This window comes from Arachis hypogaea, chromosome 2 (assembly GCF_003086295.3).
Source record: "Arachis hypogaea cultivar Tifrunner chromosome 2, arahy.Tifrunner.gnm2.J5K5, whole genome shotgun sequence".
In the NCBI taxonomy this organism is placed as follows: Eukaryota; Viridiplantae; Streptophyta; class Magnoliopsida; order Fabales; family Fabaceae; genus Arachis; species Arachis hypogaea.
This window is the reverse complement of record NC_092037.1, coordinates 97,695,080-97,716,190: the sequence shown is the minus strand read 5'-3', so window position 1 is coordinate 97,716,190 and position 21,111 is coordinate 97,695,080. Positions and strand designations below refer to the sequence as shown.

Sequence of the window (21,111 nt, the reverse complement as noted above, 5' to 3'; positions counted from 1 at the left end):
TAAGAACTCAAATTTCAAATTTTAAATTTTAAATTCTAAGTCATAAACCTTTTAAAAAATAAGAGTTAAAAAATAATTTTATAATAAAAATATTTATTAATATTAATTAATTAAAAAATTAATTCTTTATATTTATTCAAATAATATGTATACGTATTTTATTTTGTGTTGATAAAGTTTATTTTATATTTTTTCAAAATTGAAGAAATGGCACAGATCAGATGATGAGTGCAATAATTGATTAACCCATTGAGACTTTAATAATAATATGATTGGCTCACGACATATAATGAAATTATTTTTTTAAAAAAATAAATTAATAAAAAATATATAAATAATTATATATAAGAGAAAATACACTATATATATATATATTGTTAAAATCCTTTTAGAACCTTAACAATAAACCTTTTATACCTAAACTTCATCAATTTTTCCTACTTCATTATTTGATGTTGTCCTTTTATTTATATATATAACTCTTGCGTAGTATCCATTTTTTTTATATGCACATCAATAGTTTGAGGCATCACTAGAGTCTCTACTCTTTGCATATTATAAATAGACCCTCTCTCCAAGAGTTAGCTAGAGCTTAGCTTGTTATTAATTCATCAAAGTACACAAGAAAAAAAAAGGAGAAATCCAAAAAATGGAATCAACTCATGTCATATCCATTACCAATAATGAAGAAGAAAATGTTGATCATAACAAAGAGAAGAACAACAACAATAAAACATTCCCATTTTCTCCATCATTTCCAACCATTATTTCCCATGTTAAAGAAAAAAAATTCAACATGTCTTTTGTTCCAATCTTTCCTTCATTCTCCCATCTTAGTGAGCAAGAAACTAAGAACATAATTCATAGCATCAAAGTTGGAATCTCGCTTGTTTTGGTTTCACTTCTGTACCTCTTGGATCCTCTCTATGAACAAGTTGGAGAAAATGCAATGTGGGCTATCATGACTGTTGTTGTCATCTTTGAATTCTCTGCAGGTACTTAATTAATTAGTCTAACACAATAAGTTAATTATCATTATATATTAAACTAATTTAAATTAATTGAATAATCAGTTTATTCATTTGCTTATGCTTGTCAGAAATTTAAATATTATTATAGAGATTAAATTAAAAAGTATACATTTTATTTCTAATATTTACGATTTTTTTAAAATACTTTTTAATCTTTAATTGCATTTAATTTTTTTTCTAACATTCTCGATTTTTATCAAAATTATCCTGGACGTTAACTTTATGTAAAATATTAGGGATAAAATTTAAAATTTTTAGAGATAATTTTGAATATATAAAAAAAATGTTAGAAACAAAATTAAATAAATTAAAAATGTTAGAAATAAAATTGAATAAAACTAAATATTAGAGATAATTTAAAAAAATATAGTAAACATTAGAGACAAAAAAATATATTTTAGATAGATATACACCAACTCATTGACTCTTGCAATTATAGTTCACTTTCCTGCTTAACCTTTTTACTTATATATGACTTTGGAGCAAACAAATTATACTTTGTATTTTGATTATTGCATTGATATTCATGCAGGAGCTACACTTGGTAAGGGTTTAAACCGTGGAATGGGAACTATAGTAGGAGGTGGACTAGGTTGCGTAGCAGCAATTTTGGCTCAAAAGCTCGGTGGGGTTGGCAACTCCATTATCATTGGAATTTGTATATTCATCTTTGGTAAGTTTTTAGATTAATATATTATATGATTTATTTTATTATTATCTATATTTATAGTATTGATTTATATATTTTTTAATTAAATAATTAGACACTAAAATAATCTAATTTATAGTAAACCAACAATTATATATTTTAAAATTCAATAACCTATAATTGGTGACTGATTTTAATTTTCATTCGATTAAAGCTAAATTTGACAAAACACTAAAATTGCAATTGTACTACTATTTTGACAAAATTATTTCAGTTATTTCCAGTTCAATAATAAATTTAAGTTTGACCAAACACTCAATATTTTTTTCAATTATACTACTTTGAGCATAAATATTTTTGTTGCTAATTAATCATTAGAGAAACCACTGAAAAGTAATTATTAATTTCAGGAGCAATTGCAACATATTTTAGAATGATTCCAAGGATAAAGAGAAGATATGAATATGGGGTGATGATATTCATTCTGACATTAAACCTTGTATTGGTGTCTGTGGTGCGTGACGAACAACAAGTTTGGGAAATAGCACGTGATCGTCTCTTAACAATTGTGATTGGTTTCATCATTTGCATTTCTGTGAGTTTCTTCTTATTTCCTCTTTGGGCCAGCAATGAATTTCATGATTCCACTCACTCAAGCTTTCAACATCTCGTCAATGCAATCCAAGGTACATATATAGATCGACTTTGACAATTTAAAATACAACAATATCAATTTTATGTTCTCAATATCCGGTTCTTTTTTTTTATTTTAAAACAAGAACTTTATATATATATATATATATATATATATATATATATATATATATATATATATATATATATATATCCAAATAAAAAAAGAAAAAAATCATATATATAATATATAGAATCATTTTAATATGCTTATGTATGTTATAGTAACTATGGTAATTATAATATTTTAAAAATATTATTAAAATTAAAATAATATTTTTTATTATTTAGCAATGCTTTTTTAAAAAAGTGTCACTAAAAAAATGTTTTTAAAATATAAAATAAATAAGGGCTTTAATTTTAATAATACTTACATAATCAGTAGAAACATTATAAATATAAACATACAAAAATTACCTAATATATATGCTAGCTTTTAAGGGAACTTATATAAGTGGATGTGGCCCATGATCCTCTTTGATATTAAAAATGAGTTCATACTAGTTAATTAAGAAGGATGATACATAGTACAAATAATTAATAATAAAAGGGATTTACATATAGTTTATTGATTTGGAGTTTTATTGATAAAGATGTATCGTAGTAATAAAAAGGATCTACATATGATGTTTATTAATTTGAAAAAAACATACGATAGAGTGCTAAGGGAGGTCTTATGAAAGGTTTTAGAAAAGAAGAGAGTAAGGATCACGTACAATTAAAGATATGTATGATAGGGCCACAACATGTGTGAAGATTCAAGGTGGTGTGACAGAGAAATTTTCTATTAGTATAGGATTACACCAGAGATTTTCCTTAAGTTCATACTGTAACAGCCTAGACCACCCGCTAACACGATATTGTCCGCTTTGGCACACAAGGCCTCACGGTTTTGCCTTTGACGATAGGGATGATAGCCCCACACTCACTCGTCAAAACGCGTCATGCTAGAGAGATGTATCCACACCCTTATAAGGCATGCTTCGTTCCCCTCTCCAACCGATGTGGGACCTTACACATACCTTTTCATTCACATTAGTCTTAGAAGTACTCATCGAGCACATCCAAAAGCCTGTGCCATCGTGCATGTTTTTTGCCGATGATATCGTCTTTATGAGAGAGTCAAAGGAAGACTTAAATAAGAAGTTGGACTTATGGAGAGAAGTTCTGAAAGTGTATGGTCTGCGCATAAGACGTAGCAAGACGGAATATATGAAATGTAAGTTCGGTCTGCGAATGAAAATCCTAATATAGAGGTGAAGATTGGAGAAAACATCCTACAAAAAGTCAAAAGTTTTAAGTATCTTGGATGCATCATACAGGATAATGGAGAGATTGAACATGGTGTAAATCATAGGATTCAAGCAGATTCGTCAAAATGGCGGAGTGCATCTGGTTTTATATATGACAAAAAAGTGCCTTTAAAATTTAAAGGTAAATTCTATCACATTGCTATAAGACCGGCTATGCTTTTATGGTACAAAGTGTTGGACGGCCAAAGGAGAGCACGAACATAAGTTAAGTGTGGCAGAGATGAAGATGTTGAGATGGATGAGCGGTCATATGCGGTTGGATAAATAAGAAGCGAAGATATAAGAGAGAGAGTTGGAGTAGCACCCATTGTGGAAAAGATGGTAGAATCGCATCTCAGGTGGTTTAGACATGTGGGAAAAAGACCGATAGGGTACCCAATCAGGAGAGTGAATGAGATGGAAGATGGATAAGGGGTGAAAGGTAGAGGAAGACCTAAGAAAACTATCAATGAGGTGGTCAAACAAGATCTACATATAAACAGTCTCGTTGTAGACATAATACATAACAAAATTCAATGACATCGTTTGATTCATGTAGCCGATCCCACCTAGTGAAACAAGGCTTTGTTGTTGTTATTGTTGTTGTTTGTTCTGTAAAATATTTTTAACTTAATTTTGTATTAATATTTTTAATTTATTCAATTTTGTGTCTAATATTTTGTATTTATATTAAAACTATTTTTAAATATTTTTAATTTTATCTCTAATATTTTAGATAAAATTAACATCCAAAAATAATTTTGACATAAATAAAAAAATAAGAACAAATTTAAATAAAATTAAAAATATTTTTGAATAATATCACAAACATTATTAGGGACAAAACTTTACCGTTAAATATACTATATAATATGTCTAAATATAAAACAAGAAAAACAAATAGCCAAGCTAGCCATTAAACACAAAGTTTTGATCTTAGCTTTCATATATTTTATTGTAGGGTGTTTGGAGGATTATATGAGATTTGCTGACGAAAAAGAAAATGAGGCCACCAATACCAACTTCACTTTTTGCAAGACTTTGTTGAACTCCAAGTCAAAGGATGAGTTATTGGTACATATATATATATATACTTATGGAATCATCATGTGTTTCTATTATATTATCCATTATTCTCTTAATTATTAAGTGTAATAATAATAAAAAAAAAACTTCTGTTTTTAGGCAAATTATGCAAAGTGGGAGCCCTTGCATGGAAAATTTGGATACTCGTACCCTTGGCAAAATTACCTAAAGATTGGAGAGGTTAATCGGGAATTGGCTGCAATTATTCTTGTTCTTGGAAGGTGCCTCCAAACCTCAAAAAAGGTAGGTTAACAAATTAAATTTGCATGCACATGTATGTAGTAATATATAATTTAATTTTGATTCACCGATAAAATCACATATTATATAATTTTACATAATTATTTAATTAAATTCATATATTTATATGACTTTTAAATTTAAAGATATGATAACACACATATATATTACTGTGGAAAAGTTTAGAGACCAGCAACTTTATTAATTCTGGTAAGCATATAACCAGCACAAGAAAAATGAGTAATTCTACATCATTGAATAAAATTTCACACTATTCTTGATGGCTACAAATTACAAAAATTGCTGGTCCTAACACATTAAAAATATTACTAAAAAGTTTTAGTAATATTTTTTTTTAATTTTATTAATATTTAATAAAAATATTATAATAATATAAGTCTTCTATAGTAATATTATAAAAAAACGATATAATAGACTTATTAGATGTAAGCTTATTATATATTTTGAGTTGAATGGTGTTTAATTTGTAGCCCATGGAATTGCAATCATGGAGTGAAACAATCCAAGTCATTGAACCATGTTTTGAAGCAATTGGGTCAAATATTGTGTGGAGTCTAAAGGAACTTGGAGAAAGCATGAAACAAATGAGGAAGATTCATGCTTCTCAAATCTCAACTAAGTTAAAGGCATCAAGAGCAGAGATAAGCATGGTGGTTAAGATGATTATTTCCACATCCAAGAAGATATCAACATCAATGCTTAATAATAATGATGAGAATAATAATTGTTATGATGATGATGCATCACTTGCAATTGCTAGCTTCTTGTTCTTGCTCAAGGAGGTTGTAAACAAGGTTGAGGAGTTGACCAAAGTGGTGGAACAACTTGGAGATATTGCTGGCTTTCCTACACATATTCAACTCTAGTTTTTTAGTCGGTGTCTGTTTTTAGATACTACTGAAATTGAAAGATTGAAATTCAATATTGTATTTGGTGGTAGAGATTGAAACTAAAATTTCAATTCCTTCTATATATTTTCAGAAAGTAGAAACAGGAAATTAAAATTTTTGAAATTGAAGACTAAAATTTTAATAATATTTCTTTTTAAAATTACTCTCATTTCTTTTTTATATTTATCTTAAACTAAACATGATATTTATATATAATTTAGTCTAATGCATTTTATATCAATACAATACAAAGGCTTAATTTAGTTTTTAATTATCTTTCAATTCACTGTCTCTTTTCAAAACATAATCTTACTATATATGTTGATTAAATTGGAAAAAGTACTATGCACATAATAATATGCTATATTTTAGCTTTTTTCATTTGCCATTATTTTTGGCATATGAAATTGGAACCAATGTGTTTTTCATTATCCTCGAGGGGGTAATCTAAATGAATAGTCATTTTTATAAGGTGAAATGAGCCAAGTAAACTACTGTCCTTAAATCTAAATATATATGAATCAAGTTGTTATATCCCTACTATCGTTGACTTATATATAATTCCTTCAAATTATTTAGAGCTTTAGTTATTGCTTTAAGGATATAAAAATAGAAGATTTTTTTTAAAAAGAATTCTAGAAAGATGTAATGATAAAAATTTTAGAGTGTATTTAGTTTGTCTTTTTATTTTTTAGTTTTATTTTCAAGTATTTTCTGTTTTTAGAACTTTATAAAAAAATAGAAATAATAAAGTTTTATTTTTTGTTTTCAACTCTTGTTTTGATTTTTCCACAAAAAGTTAAAAATAAAAACTATTAAAAATAAAAACAAAAAATAAAAATACAAGTCAAACGCACTAGTATAATTTTTTTTTATTCCGAAACAACTCTAGTTTTCGGTACAACAAACTTTTGTACGTTTAAAAATTAAAATAAAGTGATACAAGCAAGTGACATATCTTAAATAGATTTGAAGTAGATTTTTATATTATTTTTATTGGATAGAAAAGAAATGCTCTTGCGGAAAATTGAAAAATTATGAATTATTATCATTCATTTATTAAATTACCTTAACCAAAGATATATGGATAAATTATTAACTGAAATATTTTCTTGTGTGTATAGATGATACATTAGGCAAAATTAAACTAATAATTTTCTTTAGGCGTATAGCATATGTCTTTTGTATGCATCCGGAAATTAAGGCCGGCCTTCATATATTTAATTAAAAGTTAATGGAAGAATCCACTATTAATTAAGCTAACAAAACCAACTTGGATTGGTCGAATGATCAGTTCACTCGTAGGTTTAAGTAAATGTTGAGAATTCGAATCTTTCCTTGTGCATGCACCAACTCATTAGCCAGCGACACCTTTAAATGGAATTCTAATTCGTGACAAATGAATTATTAACCTGTAGAACTAGGAAATATAGTGGACAACCAAAAAAATTAAGCTAACAAAAAAAAAAACAAAAGCTAGGGGCTATTAAATATCTACTATAGACAAATAATAAGACTCACAACCTATACACACCCAACCACAACAAAAAAGTCATCAAAGATCATATCAAAAATGATCAATAATGCTTCAAACTTTGCAGCATCAATAACAATTAGTTTGATATTGTGCTTAATATTATTATGTAGTAGTGTTTGTGAGTGTGTTCCCAACACAAACATCACTACTATTCTCTGCAATTCTGGTGTATACACTTCTGGGGACCCTTTTGCAATTAGTTTATCCTATGTTCTTGAAGAATTAGAGGAAGTAACACCAACACAAAAAAACTATGATTACCACAATATTTCACCTTACCCTAATGCATTTGCATATGGACATGCTGCTTGCAACAACAACAACAACTTGAAGAAGAAGACGAATCTAACATCCTCTGATTGCAAAGCATGTCTTGGTGTTGCAAAAACTACTATGTTGAGTTCATGTGAGAAAAGAATAGGGGCTCGTTCTGTTCTTCATGATTGTACGATAAGGTATGAACAATACCCATTTGATGATTAATTGATTGTGCAAGTGTTAGAACTTTGATTTGGTTTACAACCTTTTCCTACAATTATAGAAGAAGCTAAGGCTTCTTTTGTAAGGATAAGGAGGTTGTGTAATGTGTACCACAAATAATAATAAATTAAATGATTACTTTGTTGACCATATCAACTCAAATTATTGTTTTGCCATATTCATTTCTTGAGTCTCATTCTGATTTCTATTTGTTTATCTAGTTTGGGCTTAATGGCTTAAAAATCTTTATATATATATATATTTTTTTTTCAAGTTTGAATGTACAAAGTCTCACATTATGAACTCATATCTTGAAAAAATTGTGGGTAACTTTCTTACTAAATGTGACAACTCTAATTACTAATTAGTAGAACTTCTCCCAACAGTGAGTTGATCACATTTCACATGGTATATAAAATGATCAGTCCAAAATATTTTTAAATGTGGATTGAATTATGGATAAGAAAAAATTGTCCATTTGATTTATAAAATTGTGAATATCATATATACCTTACCACAAAAAACAAAACAGAGCATATGTTAAAATTGATCACCTTGATGAGCAATATTATTAGCTCATTATAGTATAAATGGAAGAGTGGCAAAATAATAATAATAATTTCACAAAACACAGTACCAAAATGTCATAAAAGCAGCAATGCCACTTAGAATACAAAGCCTATCCAACCTACTCTCATTCCTCATCTTCTCTTCCTTCAACTCACTCTGCACTTTTGAGTACAAATGACAAGACTCAAGAACTTCACTATAATTCTTGCTCCTTCTACAGCTAAGTGCTTCCTTCAGAATAAGCAAACTGTTCCTTCCATTAACATGAGCACCTTCCATGTCTTCCAATTGCATGCTTAACTCGGTTAGCTTAACTTTCGTTCCAACACCATCTTCTTCGGTGTTAACCACTCTAAACTTCATGATAAGGATGCATTCTACTACTTGTGAAGGAAGAATGTCTGTTGCAGGGAGAACGGAGCCAAATCTGATCACGAAATCATTATCTGTCGGCCAATGCCTTTGGCCGCCAAGAGGTCTCCAGCTAGCAAGATTGGCAGCTTGCTTCATTTTACGGTTCACCATGATCCAACTTAATTGGAGACCGTCGAAAAGCTCTTGCCAAAGTTTCCCATCTTTCCTTTCTCGTTCCATTGATGTAATCGGTGGCAAACCATCGGATACTGAGAGGGTAACCACACCATCATTGTTATCGTCGTCTCTATATGTGAGGAGATCGATCCTAAAGGGACAGTTGTAGAACCAACCATCATATCCATTAGCATTTGGAACTCCGACACCCCATTGAACTTTCGAGCAGATTGCCTTATCCTTAAATCTGATATCGACTATAGAGACGAAATCCGATGGAGAGAGGCTTTCGAACTCATTCATATCACCATAGTATTCTGCCTCGGTCCAGTCGTCAGGGTACTCAAGAAAGTTCTTCTCTTGATAATCCGCGACTTCCTTGTTTACTATAAGAGGGAAACAATCCGCATAAAACTTCCTGAATCCCCCCATGGATGATATTAAGCTTTTGATATCTTCCCTGTTGGTTGCAGGCCACACAGATGAACACACATTCTCCCACAAACTTTCTTCTTTTGAAATGGAACAAAATGCTGCACAGGTACATGCTGCACTAGCCAGGGTAGGGCCATCAAGACGTCGTAATATGTCGTAGAAGAGATCACTATTCAACGAAGGGATGCTATCAACTGGCACGACTGACATTGCTATAATCCGCAGCCTGTCAAAGGAACACAATCAAATTGCATAATAATAATAACAGAAAAATGAAGGAACCTGCATTCTCTTGAATAATAAAAAAAATTAACTAAAAATTTATTAGTTGATAATCAGGCATATAAAGGTAGGACTATCGGGACTTAGTTTATCTGATAAAAAAAAAAGCAAACAACTATCTCAATCCAAATTTTGATAATGACTTCAGGAATGTATATGCCTGTAAAATTATGCTTACTTTACTATATATGTGTTTCATAAAATTTAAGCGAAAAATTTTGTAACTATAGTCTATAGTTATCCCCATCTTGTAATCATAAGACCTCAACATCATAGCATTATAATAGCATGAACATAGCTTAATACCGTCATTGGAACTTAAGGGTTTGAAATAGAAACATCAATCAGACCAAGAGATTTACATCATTTTCCAAGCATTTCTAACACATGCCATGGCCAAATTATGAAAGAAAGTTTCCTAAAAACATGCATACATACCTACACAACACAGGGGAGATCAAGTGAATATCCGCAAATCCAAAGTTAACATCTTAGAACTTAGAATATCAAAATAACTTCTTCAGAGATACTCCAAATCTAATCTTACGTTCCTATAAACATAGGTTTCCCAACATACAGAAAATTTATGAGGAAAAAAAAATAAGGATGTAGTGCTCATCTCATATATGTAATTTCCACTCACTCCCTAAAGTATATATTATAATTCACAGCCAAGACAAATGAGTTCTTTCTAAAGATTGGGATGGCAAAAGGGGTAATATAAATTCTAAATTGTGTTTGATAAGTGTCTTAGGACAAAATATTCAGAAACATTGAGACAATAGAGACAGAGACAGGACGGAAAAAGAAAAGGTCCCTGTCCCTATCTCTACTATCCCCGGTTTCTGAGTTGACAGAAATTTGACAAATTTTGTCCGGAAACATTTTGCCTACTTTTGTATCTATATCCTTCTCCAAACATGTGTTGTGTCTCGGTATTATTGTCTCATGACGATTACCAAACAGGCCTTTGGGAAAAGCAGCACATGGCCTATAGGCTATAGCATCCCAAGAAACTAAAAAAGGGGTATTGCCAATCCCAAATAACAATATTATTCAAAAAGGGTTCTTCACTGTGAATCAAATGAATGGAATCCAGCAAGTAACAGATACTGTAATTACAAAAAATCTGCATGGGAAACTTGCAACATGTTTACTATTACCGAGTAACAAAGACATGAAGCTCTATCAGAACTTGTTCTTATGCATCTAAGGAATAAGCTAAGTAATACAGTTAAGATAGGAAGAGTGTTTTCACTACAAACTAAATTGGTAACAATATTTGGTATCACATACACCAGGGTTTAAAAGCAAACAGAAAATTATTGCATAGAATGAGTGATTATAATAACAAATTTAGGCGCTCAATGCTCGATGTTCCTAACCATGACTGTACTAGCAAGTAGCAAGAACATATGAACTTATGAAAGCATAGTAGACAAACTAGGAAAGTTCCATAACAATCATCTACGATCTATCGATTTAGATATCCTCTTGGAATCCAAACGTTCCAAGAATCCTAGGGCCTACTTGAAGCAAAATCCGGCGCTTAAAATGATCTAGGTTTTTTTAAGTGTGAAACATGTAAAAAATGAAATGAATTTCAAGCGTTAAATAGTAAATTCGTATTGGAGCAAAAATTCAGTAGTACTGATTTTCATTCCTGGAATTCCCAATTTCATCTAACAAACTCCAACTCAAAAATTCCAATAGTATTGTACTATTGTTCAGAGAAGCCAATGACAAACTCAAAAAAAAGCATCAAAACTACTACTGAAATGTGTGGGTCACAAACACAGCTCACAACTCAACATACATTAGTTCATAAAACAGAATCTCCATAAACATTTTGCAACCCTTCACTACAATTATTACAGAAGAAAGTTAAACCCTTTCACAGAAACAACCATAAATCAATGAACAAAATTGCCATTAATCCAAAATAAAACCGAAAATAGAAACAAAAAGAAATAAATATAAAGAAACAAACTTGAGAAATGCAACTCAAAAATGAGACAGTGAACAAAAACAATGCCAAATTCAGCACAATCAAGAGAGAAAGAAGTGTTTACTTACCTAAATATCAAAACATGCTGTGAATCAAACAGAAACAGGGGAAACAGAGCAGGAAGAATAGGAGGAGGAGGAAGTGAATTGAATTGGAAAAATCAAATTTTGAAGGGAACCCAGATGGGAAAAGAGGGGATTTGAGCTAAGTTGACGAGTAGTTTGAAGGATCGGTTGAAGGGTCACGATCGATTTTGAAGGGAGAATGCTGTGAGTTCACGTTCTTGTTCTAAACCCTTCTTTTCTTCCCACATGAGATTGTTTTTCTGAGGTCAACGATTTACAGTGAATGCCGTGCAAACTATGCTTTCCATTTATTATGACAACAATTTTATTTATTTATTTATTTACTTATTTTTATGGGTACTAGAAGAAAAGCAGACAACAATTTTATTTGATTGTCAATATATTTATTTTTTATGTTTTTTGTTATGAAAACATTGTAATAAAAAATTCTTCCTATATTTTTATGAACAAAATGACTAAACACCTAAATTCAATTAAAGAACAAATTAAAAGAGAGATTATTTTATACTCGAAGTAAAGTTTTGTGCTTTATGTTATAAATTTATAATTGTATCCATTTACTTCAAGAAATTTTAATAAAAAACAAAAATGAAAAATATGAAGAGCGGACAAATATGATGGGAAAAGAAATTAATTTACATTATAAAATTTTATATAGGTTTACTTTAGTTTTTCTTCTTTTTTTTAAATATTTTTCAGCCTAATCTTTTATGATTTTTTTAATATCATGTATGAAATAATTACGATGGTTTTAAACCGTCACAAATTTTAAAAAGAAAATGAAGGTAATAAACTGCCGCAACTTTACCTTTTAAACTCAAATCCAAAAAATAACGATATTGCAAATCGCTCAAATTAATTGACCATTTTATAATGGTTATTCTAATTATTACTAAAAAACTAATTAAATTATGAAACAACAATTTATTAAGTAGCAGTCAAAATCAACAATATGGATAAATCTAACTAATTTAAAGGATAATTCTAAATTTTCCCTATATGGATAAATTTAAAGGATTTATACGAATTATAATCCTCCTTAAAACTTGAGCTTTAATGTATACATACATAAATTTAACTAATTAATATTGTTTCATTCAGTTAAAATGGTTAAAATGCTAATTTTTTCGTGAAGAGCAAACATCAAAACAACCGGGGGCGCTTTGTGCAAACTTTTAGTTTCTTTTGGCTTTTATTTTTTTCTTTTTTATTAAATCAAGCTCTTTATTTAAATATCTCAGTACCTTTAAGTGATTTAATTAAAAACAATTACATGCATAATCAATTTTAAGGGTTATATATTTTTTTTCGTCTTTTAGATTTGGGATAAAAATTGAAATTATTTCTAAATTTTTTTTATTTAAAATAATTTCTAACGTTGAATTTTATTTTAAAATTATCTTTTTTATTTTTAAACAAAAATACCCTTTATCATCATCTCTTTTTTTTATTATTCACTCAAACTGTTCTCACTACTACCATAATCTTCTACCATGTATCTACTGACACACTTCTCATTTCACCATTACCATTACACATCTACATTGTCATAACTCTAATTTTTTAAATTCACACCCAATACACATACATACACGAAGGAAGAAAGAAAAACAGAAAAAAAGAGAAAAAACTCATAAAAAGAAATGAGAGAAAGAAAAAAGAGAATAGGGAAGCAACAATGGAGAGAGATAGTGTTGCTGTCGTCCGTTGCCATCGCGGTTGAAGGAAAGAAAAAAACGTGAGTTCGGCTGAGAGAGAAGTGGAGATAGAAAAAGAGAGGGTGAGAAATAGAGACTGTGAAAAAGGAAGAGAAGTAAAAAACAACGACGCAGAAAGTCATTGTTGCCATCGTCGTAGTAGTTGTGGTTGAGGAGAGAAATAGGCCACACACAGAGAGGAGGAAGAGCAGAGCCCTCATCATTAGAAACTCAACAACGGTGATGGAACTTGATGCCGACAGAAGCTGCTACCATCTCAGTTACGACTAGAAGTAGCAAACGGGGAAGCCTATCCCATCCCGCCCCTCTCCGTCTAATGAGGCGGTCCTAAATTTCTCCCCCGCCCCGTCTAACGGCAGGCTAGCGAGCCAATCCCGCTAAAATCTCTTTTTTTAAAAAAATTATTAAATATTAAATAATATATATAATTTCACAACCATTTCAATAAATTTATAATTTCTAAAGACAAAAAAATTATAATTTTTAAATTCATAAACATTAAAGTCTTTATAACTATAAATATGTAACAAACATAATAATCATAAATAAGTTTTTTTGAAACAAAATAATAAAACCAATATTGTCCAAAACATATAATTAAACATCTTCAAGTTTATAATCAATCAAACATAAAATATAATCCAAAATATAACTTAAAACATATTCAATTATCATCTTCATCATCTTGTAGATCAATAACATCATAAAAATTTGTAAAAAAAAAAAATCGACCCTAACCAACAAAACGTCTGGTCCGTCGGGGAAGTTTGTCCTGCCCTATTAAAGCCTGCAAAATCCCACAGATTAGGCAATACGAGTTAGGCGGACTTTTTAAGTTTGACGGTTTCAAATATTTAACTCAGCTTACCTTTTTTGTTGGGTTATTCGGACCGACATAGTAGATCTTGATCCGTTTGCCACCTCTAATTACAACACGACAGCAGCAGCTACACTCTTTTACATTATCAACTCTCTTTCACGATGTGACAATAACAAACACGCGCTTGACTCTTTTTTGATATCACCTTTCTTTTTCCTTTCCTGCACTCTTCCCGACTATCATCTTTCTCTTCTTTATTTTTATTCCTTTTATGTTTCTCTCTTTTTTTTTGTGTTTTTTTTTTTAATTCTCTGCTCCTTTTCTTTTATTTCTGCTTTAGGTGGAAATGATTATGGTTGAGGGTAGTGAGTGGGTTAGCAAAATAGAAAAGTGGTATTTATATTATTTAAATAATTATTATGTTCGAAAGAATGATTTTAATATTAAATTTAATGTTAAAGATTACTTTAAAAAAAATTAAAGGGGATTTTAATTTTCACCCTAAATATTAAAGATAAAAAAAACTTAATAGATAAAGTTTTAATTAATAACATGTAAGTTAAGTTTAGGTAAACTAAACTAAAAAATTAATCGGGACGGCTATTATAAGAATTATCGTCAAAGCAATCTACATCATTATTCACCATACACAAGTTAAACATTGCCACGTACAAAATATCCACATCAAAACCTTTTAATTTTAATAGAAAATGAATGTCGAGTAGAGTAAACAAACAATCTAATATGCAACTACTACCATATTTAGATAGATGTATATTCACCAAATTTAATAGAATGAGAAAGACACTCTGATAGAACTATATATGAATTATATTTAGTGGGGTATGTGTTATTAATTTATGTCCTTGTTATTATAATTACTGTACTTTTATTGGTTCTCCTAACTGAAAATTAAAATTTCATTACATATATATGATTAAGAGTTTTAAATGGTAGATTTTCAACCTACTGATCATACCCATTCTTCGTTTTTTTTTTTTTTTGTAGAAAACTTGATAAAAGTTTTATTTTCCTTTTTTAGTTTTCTTTTCCAGATTTTAAACTTCGAAAGGAAAAATACTAATACTAATCTTCAACATAGGTAAATCTAGTTGAACAAGTTTTGAACTACTTTATTTAATAAATTAGAATCTTAATTAGTGGTCTAAGCCTGAGGTCCATTAGGTTCCACTTGGGTTAACTAAACATGTGTTTTGTTCTAATTTGTGTACAAAATTTTGTTTTATTAGCATTATTATTCTCTATGAAATTAATTAATTATAATCATGTACTAAGGATTATGCATTTCAACTTCAAAGTATGTAACAACAATCGTTGAGGATGAATTAACATCTAACAAACAATACAGAAAGGTTGTAGGTCCCAAATATGGATCAATCTAGATTCCTAGTTCTTAGTTGTTACATATTTTAATACTAGTATTAAAAAAAATTGTCTTATTCTCTTATCACCAAAAAGAATAATAAATTCCCTTCCTAAAAAAACCAAACCAACAAAAATAATGAGAGTATATTATTAGTGGTGTATGTAGTAGTAGTATACGAAAGTGTATGATGATGAGTAGTACCCTAATCCAAAATCATGTGGGAAGAGTAACATAAATGAGAAGCGAAGTAGCCAATTGAATAATATTTATGAGCAAACGCTAGCTCTTGAGCTGTCATTGGCCGTACCTGTGATAATATTTGTGGACACCCAAACCCCTCATCATTGCATGTTTTTTTTAACGTGTTTTTTAGTCTGATAAATTAAATATTAATTTTTAAATTTGTGGGTCAAAATTTTATTTAAAAATTTATTATTAATTTATGCATAAAATAAAATTTAAATTTTAAAATTTAATTAAATAAATAAGTAAACTAATCACTACTTATATCACTTAATCAATTAGTATAGCTTGTTTTAATAATCATAACGTTGCTTGTATGAGTATAGACAGCTATTTAGATTAAATAGATGCTTAATTTTGAAAATTAATCTCTTTTTTTCTCTTTTTGTTTAGTTCTTAGGGTTCTATATATGAGTTATATTAGTTCTAACTAATAAAGCCAATATCATCCTATCATCAATTATTGGGACATGATTACTTTATTAATTAGTTACATGTTTCCATCTCTATACTTAGATGGCACTTCATAAATATTAGAATAAATATTTAAACTAGTCCTAAAAAAATTTAGACCAAATATTTATTCTTTAGAAGTTTTTAAAAATTAATCCGTCGAATAAATTGATCTTTCTATCATTTTTAATTAAAATTTTAATATGTAAATTGAAAAAATAAGTTCCTAATAAATTTTATTATAAGACAATCATGTTCTAAAATATATTACTACATAATAAATTACTCCATCAGTTTGTCCAACGAGATTAATTAATTTTCGAAAATTTTTAAAAAATAAAAATTTATTAAAAACCAAAGTGTTCGATCTAAATTTTAAAAAAAATTAATTTGCGTGTTTATTCTAATATTATATATAACTCAGGACGGAGTAGCTTGTGCACTACTTATGCACCTATGGCGGAAAACTTATTGTGTTTAATGGATGATATAACGGAAAGTTCACACTATAAAATTATGAAGTGATTAGTAATAAAATCTGAATATATTTCTTGCAATTATTTAGCTGAACTCCTATAAATAATAATGGCGGATGAATAATGGTTGATGTATATTAATTATCTAGTTATATTGCTTTCCTTATTATTAAAAGAACTAATATTGTGTATCTGTGTTTGTTTATGTCTTGTTTCTTAATGATGCAATAAAAAGGAAAATATATGATATAAAAATAAGTGACACATTTACCGACACCTTAAACAAAATAACCTATATAACTATCTGTATTTTTTCTGACAGAAATCTTTTGGTATTCTCAATGAAAAAAATGTTACTAGAAAAATACATTATATAAACCACGTTTTGCTGGTAACAATCCTGAACAATTTGTCTAGCATATATAAAGAATTTCGTTAAGTAATTAATTAGGGTTCAATCAACTTCTGCCAACTGAATTTAAAAATCCAAATTTTTTAAAACTCATCTACCTAATTATTCAATTTATATCGTAATTACACCGATAAATTCAAAAAATTACCATTTCACCTAATGTCCAATTTTCACCATCGTATTTCACTTCTCCAGTTTTATACTGATTGTTGGCGATTGGCGAGCTTCCTCTGCATGGCAGCGATTTCCGCATCTCTCCCGCTCTAGTCGTCTTCTCTCCCACAACTAACCCCAATCAGTGCCATCCAGTGCTCCGACGAAGAAGGCGTTGCTGTCGTGTGCAAGAAAGCCATCCACGTCGATTGTGACAGCACTTGCTGTCGCCTCTGCTTTGGACCCGAATCAAAGATACCGTCGCGGATTCGTCTTCTCCAGTGGGTCGGTCGAAGCTCCGCCTCCTTCAGCATTCATCGCATTGGCGTGAAAGCCATCGCTGTTGTCAGGACGTGCGGCCCTGTGTCCTCTATATCCGTCGCATGCTGCTACTCTACTACCACCTAATTTGTCTCTGGATGTGTCTCCCTAATACGTCGGATGTGTCTTTTAAATTTGTCTTCCTATACGTGTGTTTTCTAATGGAAGTATCTTCAGAAAGTGTCTTTTTATGCATATGTCTTCTAATGTGGAAGTGTCTTTAGGGACACAGAATTTTTGTTCGCAACTTTGGGATACGCCCGAACTTGCGAGGTAAAGATGCATACGATCTCGATGACAATTCTATTGTGCGCAAATTTTTGTCGCTGGTTGATGACAGTGTCGATAGCGTTATGGAAGACATCGGGTGTTTCTTTCGAATGCATTATGATGAAAGTTGGGGGTGGCTTCCGGTCAATAAAACGGACGGAGATGCGGGCGAGGTAGATGTTAGCATTTGGCGCAACAATCCGGGCTGAATGAGGTTTGGGTAGGGTGGGGGGTGAGGGTTCTGGGTGGGTGAGGGTTGGTTTCACCAAATTCACGCTATATGAATATGGAGTTGTTATTTTAGGTTATTCTTATTTTTCAAATTTGTAATTAATATTGCTCATTATCATATCATTTTATTAAAAAAAATTATTAATTATTATTGTTACCACTTGGCAGATTATGAGTTGGTCTCTAATACTTTTTCATATTTAAATCTTGTTTCTCATTCCATTGCCCTCTCTTATTTACTATGATTAAATTTAAGTTGAAAACTAATTAAACAACATTACATTTCAGCCATACCTTGATATTAATTACACTTTCAAAAATACACCAAGAAATTTAGTGCATATATATATACCTAGCTAGACCCATTTCTTTAGTGAACATTATAAAAGAGCACCGACAACTTCAATGTCTCCTTATTTTAACAAAAGAAAAAAGCAAAACAAATATAAAAAAATGTAATTAGCACCTGATGAAGAACATGATTGTAACTATCAAGTTATTTGATGTGCTTGGCAAAATCAGTGACCTTAAAATCAGCACATGAAAGTGAGTGATGAAATGTGAGTAAAGAGAAGAACCCTAATCTATTAGACTCAACATCAAATTGCACAAGATTCTCTTCAAGTTGTTTCCCTCCCATCACAATTGAAGTTTTCTCCTTCACCCCACCATCCATAAACCCTAAACACCACAAGTCAACCTTCTTATTCTTAACCCTAACCATTGAATTTGCCCCCATGATTCTCCAAACCACATTCTCCCTATCAAGCACAAAATCAATGATGGGCACTTTGGGACCCTTATTTGTCACCATTAACCCTTTCGCTGAGTAACACACCTTAAATGGCTTCATAGGATTGGTAACTGTAAGGTTAAACCTAGATGAACTAGCTTCTTTTATAAACAACTCGGTGAATGCCTTGTAAATAGAAGGTTCTAGAAGAGTGTAAGGAATACGAGTGGTAATCTTAGTTCCACCAATGCCGTATTCTTTGTTAATAGTCAACAAAGAAGCATTGATGGGAACATGTTGACCGTTGACTCTAATAGAAGTCAAACCAATGTAGTACTCATTGTGAGGTGGAGAAATCGGAAAATCATCTGTTATTCCAATTGGGTTGTGAATGAGAGGAGTGTAAGTAAGGTTTTTCGAAAGATCAATTTTATTGGATTTAGAAAACACGAAATACGGACCGTGGGTTCCGAAGAAAGCAACCCCGGTTGATTCGGTTGAACCGGGAAAACAAATTGCAAGAGAATGGGAAGTGGTCAAAGCTGAACCGAATTGGGATTGGACCGAGAGTTTGGACCGGCCTAATGCAGCTAAACCGGTCACACCCGTTGGTAAGCCTTTGACGAAATATGAGGGAGCGCAAGAGAAGGTATAATTAGAGAGAGAAATGAGTTGACCATGGTGAGTTGACTGGTTGAGAGTGGGAAGTGCTAACGTGTCAACGAGTACATAACCTGCATCGACGACATTGGTAATTGGATTTGCAGGCCAGCTAGCACAAATCATAGTGGACGGTGATGGACATTGAGAGTGAGAGGTGGTTAGGTTGGAATAGTAGCAATCTTCGCACAAGAGGCTAGGTTTTCCAAAGCCGAGGTAATCGCAAAAGGTTTCGTCGCACTCGATATAGTGGTCGGAGGAGGAGTTGTAGGAGGCGGCGTCGGCGCAAACTGTCCATGGGAACAAGAAGGAGAGGTCAAGGAGGAGCTTTGTGGGGCGAAGTGGGGTTTTGAGGTAGACAGAGAGAGTGAAGAGGTTTTTGTGTTTGTCCTTTGAAACCGGTGAGATCAGAGTTGTTTGTTGGGTTAGATTGGATGAAAGAAGTGTGAAGAAGATGAGAAAGTAGCTGAATGTTATCATAAATTGAAGTGGAGAGTGCATTTTGGATCGGAAAGTTAAGGTAGCATGTGGATATAGAAATTATTGATGATGATGACACAAGATTTGGGTTACTATGCTTGCTACCTATTTATGGACACAAACCATAGAGAAAACGCGCTTTCACGTGACATACTAATAATTTATAGCAATATGCATATATACTAATATCATAGCATGTTAACCCTGTAAGTATCTGATTTATTTCAGTATTATATATTATATGGTCGACGCGCTTGTATTTATTATTGACCAGTCAGCTACTTGATTCTTGGATCTGTGAATGATTATTGTTGCTTTCTTAATCAGCAAAGTATAATTTGTAGTGGTAAATGGTAATGTTCTAATAAACAAAAATCAAGTACTAATGGGGACTATTATTCATTTGTCTAGAGTAGTTTGCTGATTTCATGTTGTTAATTATTTTTGTTGCATGTGGATTATATATGAAAACTAAACGTAAATACATGCTGCAGTATTTTCGTGGATCATTGCAATTTGTCAACTATGGTAATAATCAATTAAATTGGAAGATGGCGCATCTAGAATTCCTAGGTTTAAATAAAGCTAGGCATTTAGTTACACAATCAGAAATTACATTCTATATAGAATAAACATAGTTAAAAGAAAAACTAAAAAAAGCTGTTTTTATATTTTTTTAATAGGAGTTACTTAGATAAGAATATTTAAAATATTTTTTTTAAAATATTTTTTAATAATTAAAATTCAATACATATAATTAATTAAACTATGTTATTTTTGTCAAAATTAGATCAGATAAATTGATTTGACTACAAAATCAATAAATTATAAAAAATGACTAAAATATTATATATTATTATTATATATAAATTTTAAAAATTCTAAATCCTAACCCTTCTCTTCTCTCTATGCCGTCATAGAAT

General features: G+C 30.6%; 4 protein-coding genes across 4 annotated transcripts; 2 read left to right on the top strand and 2 right to left on the bottom strand.

Annotated features, from left to right (window-relative positions):
- The first annotated feature begins 601 nt into the window (after nt 1–601).
- LOC112720353 (aluminum-activated malate transporter 14-like) lies at nt 602–6,025 on the top strand. The gene is made up of 6 exons (XM_025771267.3): nt 602–995; nt 1,564–1,704; nt 2,091–2,366; nt 4,627–4,739; nt 4,851–4,994; nt 5,483–6,025. The coding sequence occupies exons 1-6, from the start codon at nt 650–652 to the stop codon at nt 5,876–5,878; spliced, it is 1,416 nt and encodes a 471-aa protein (XP_025627052.1). The 5' UTR covers nt 602–649; the 3' UTR covers nt 5,879–6,025.
- A 1,450-nt stretch (nt 6,026–7,475) lies between these two features.
- LOC112729119 (antifungal protein ginkbilobin-like protein) lies at nt 7,476–7,922 on the top strand. The gene has a single exon (XM_025779481.1). The coding sequence runs from the start codon at nt 7,476–7,478 to the stop codon at nt 7,920–7,922; it is 447 nt and encodes a 148-aa protein (XP_025635266.1).
- Nucleotides 7,923–8,457: 535 nt separating this feature from the next.
- LOC112754957 (F-box protein At2g27310) lies at nt 8,458–12,149 on the bottom strand. The gene is made up of 2 exons (XM_025802799.3): nt 11,814–12,149; nt 8,458–9,681 (listed from the first exon to the last, which is right to left on the bottom strand). Exon 2 carries the CDS (start codon nt 9,663–9,665, stop codon nt 8,541–8,543), a length of 1,125 nt encoding a protein of 374 aa, XP_025658584.1. The 5' UTR covers nt 9,666–9,681; nt 11,814–12,149; the 3' UTR covers nt 8,458–8,540.
- A 6,662-nt stretch (nt 12,150–18,811) lies between these two features.
- On the bottom strand, nt 18,812–20,209 carry LOC112729107 (probable aspartic proteinase GIP1). The gene has a single exon (XM_025779473.1). It carries the CDS (start codon nt 20,207–20,209, stop codon nt 18,812–18,814), a length of 1,398 nt encoding a protein of 465 aa, XP_025635258.1.
- Nucleotides 20,210–21,111: the final 902 nt, after the last annotated feature.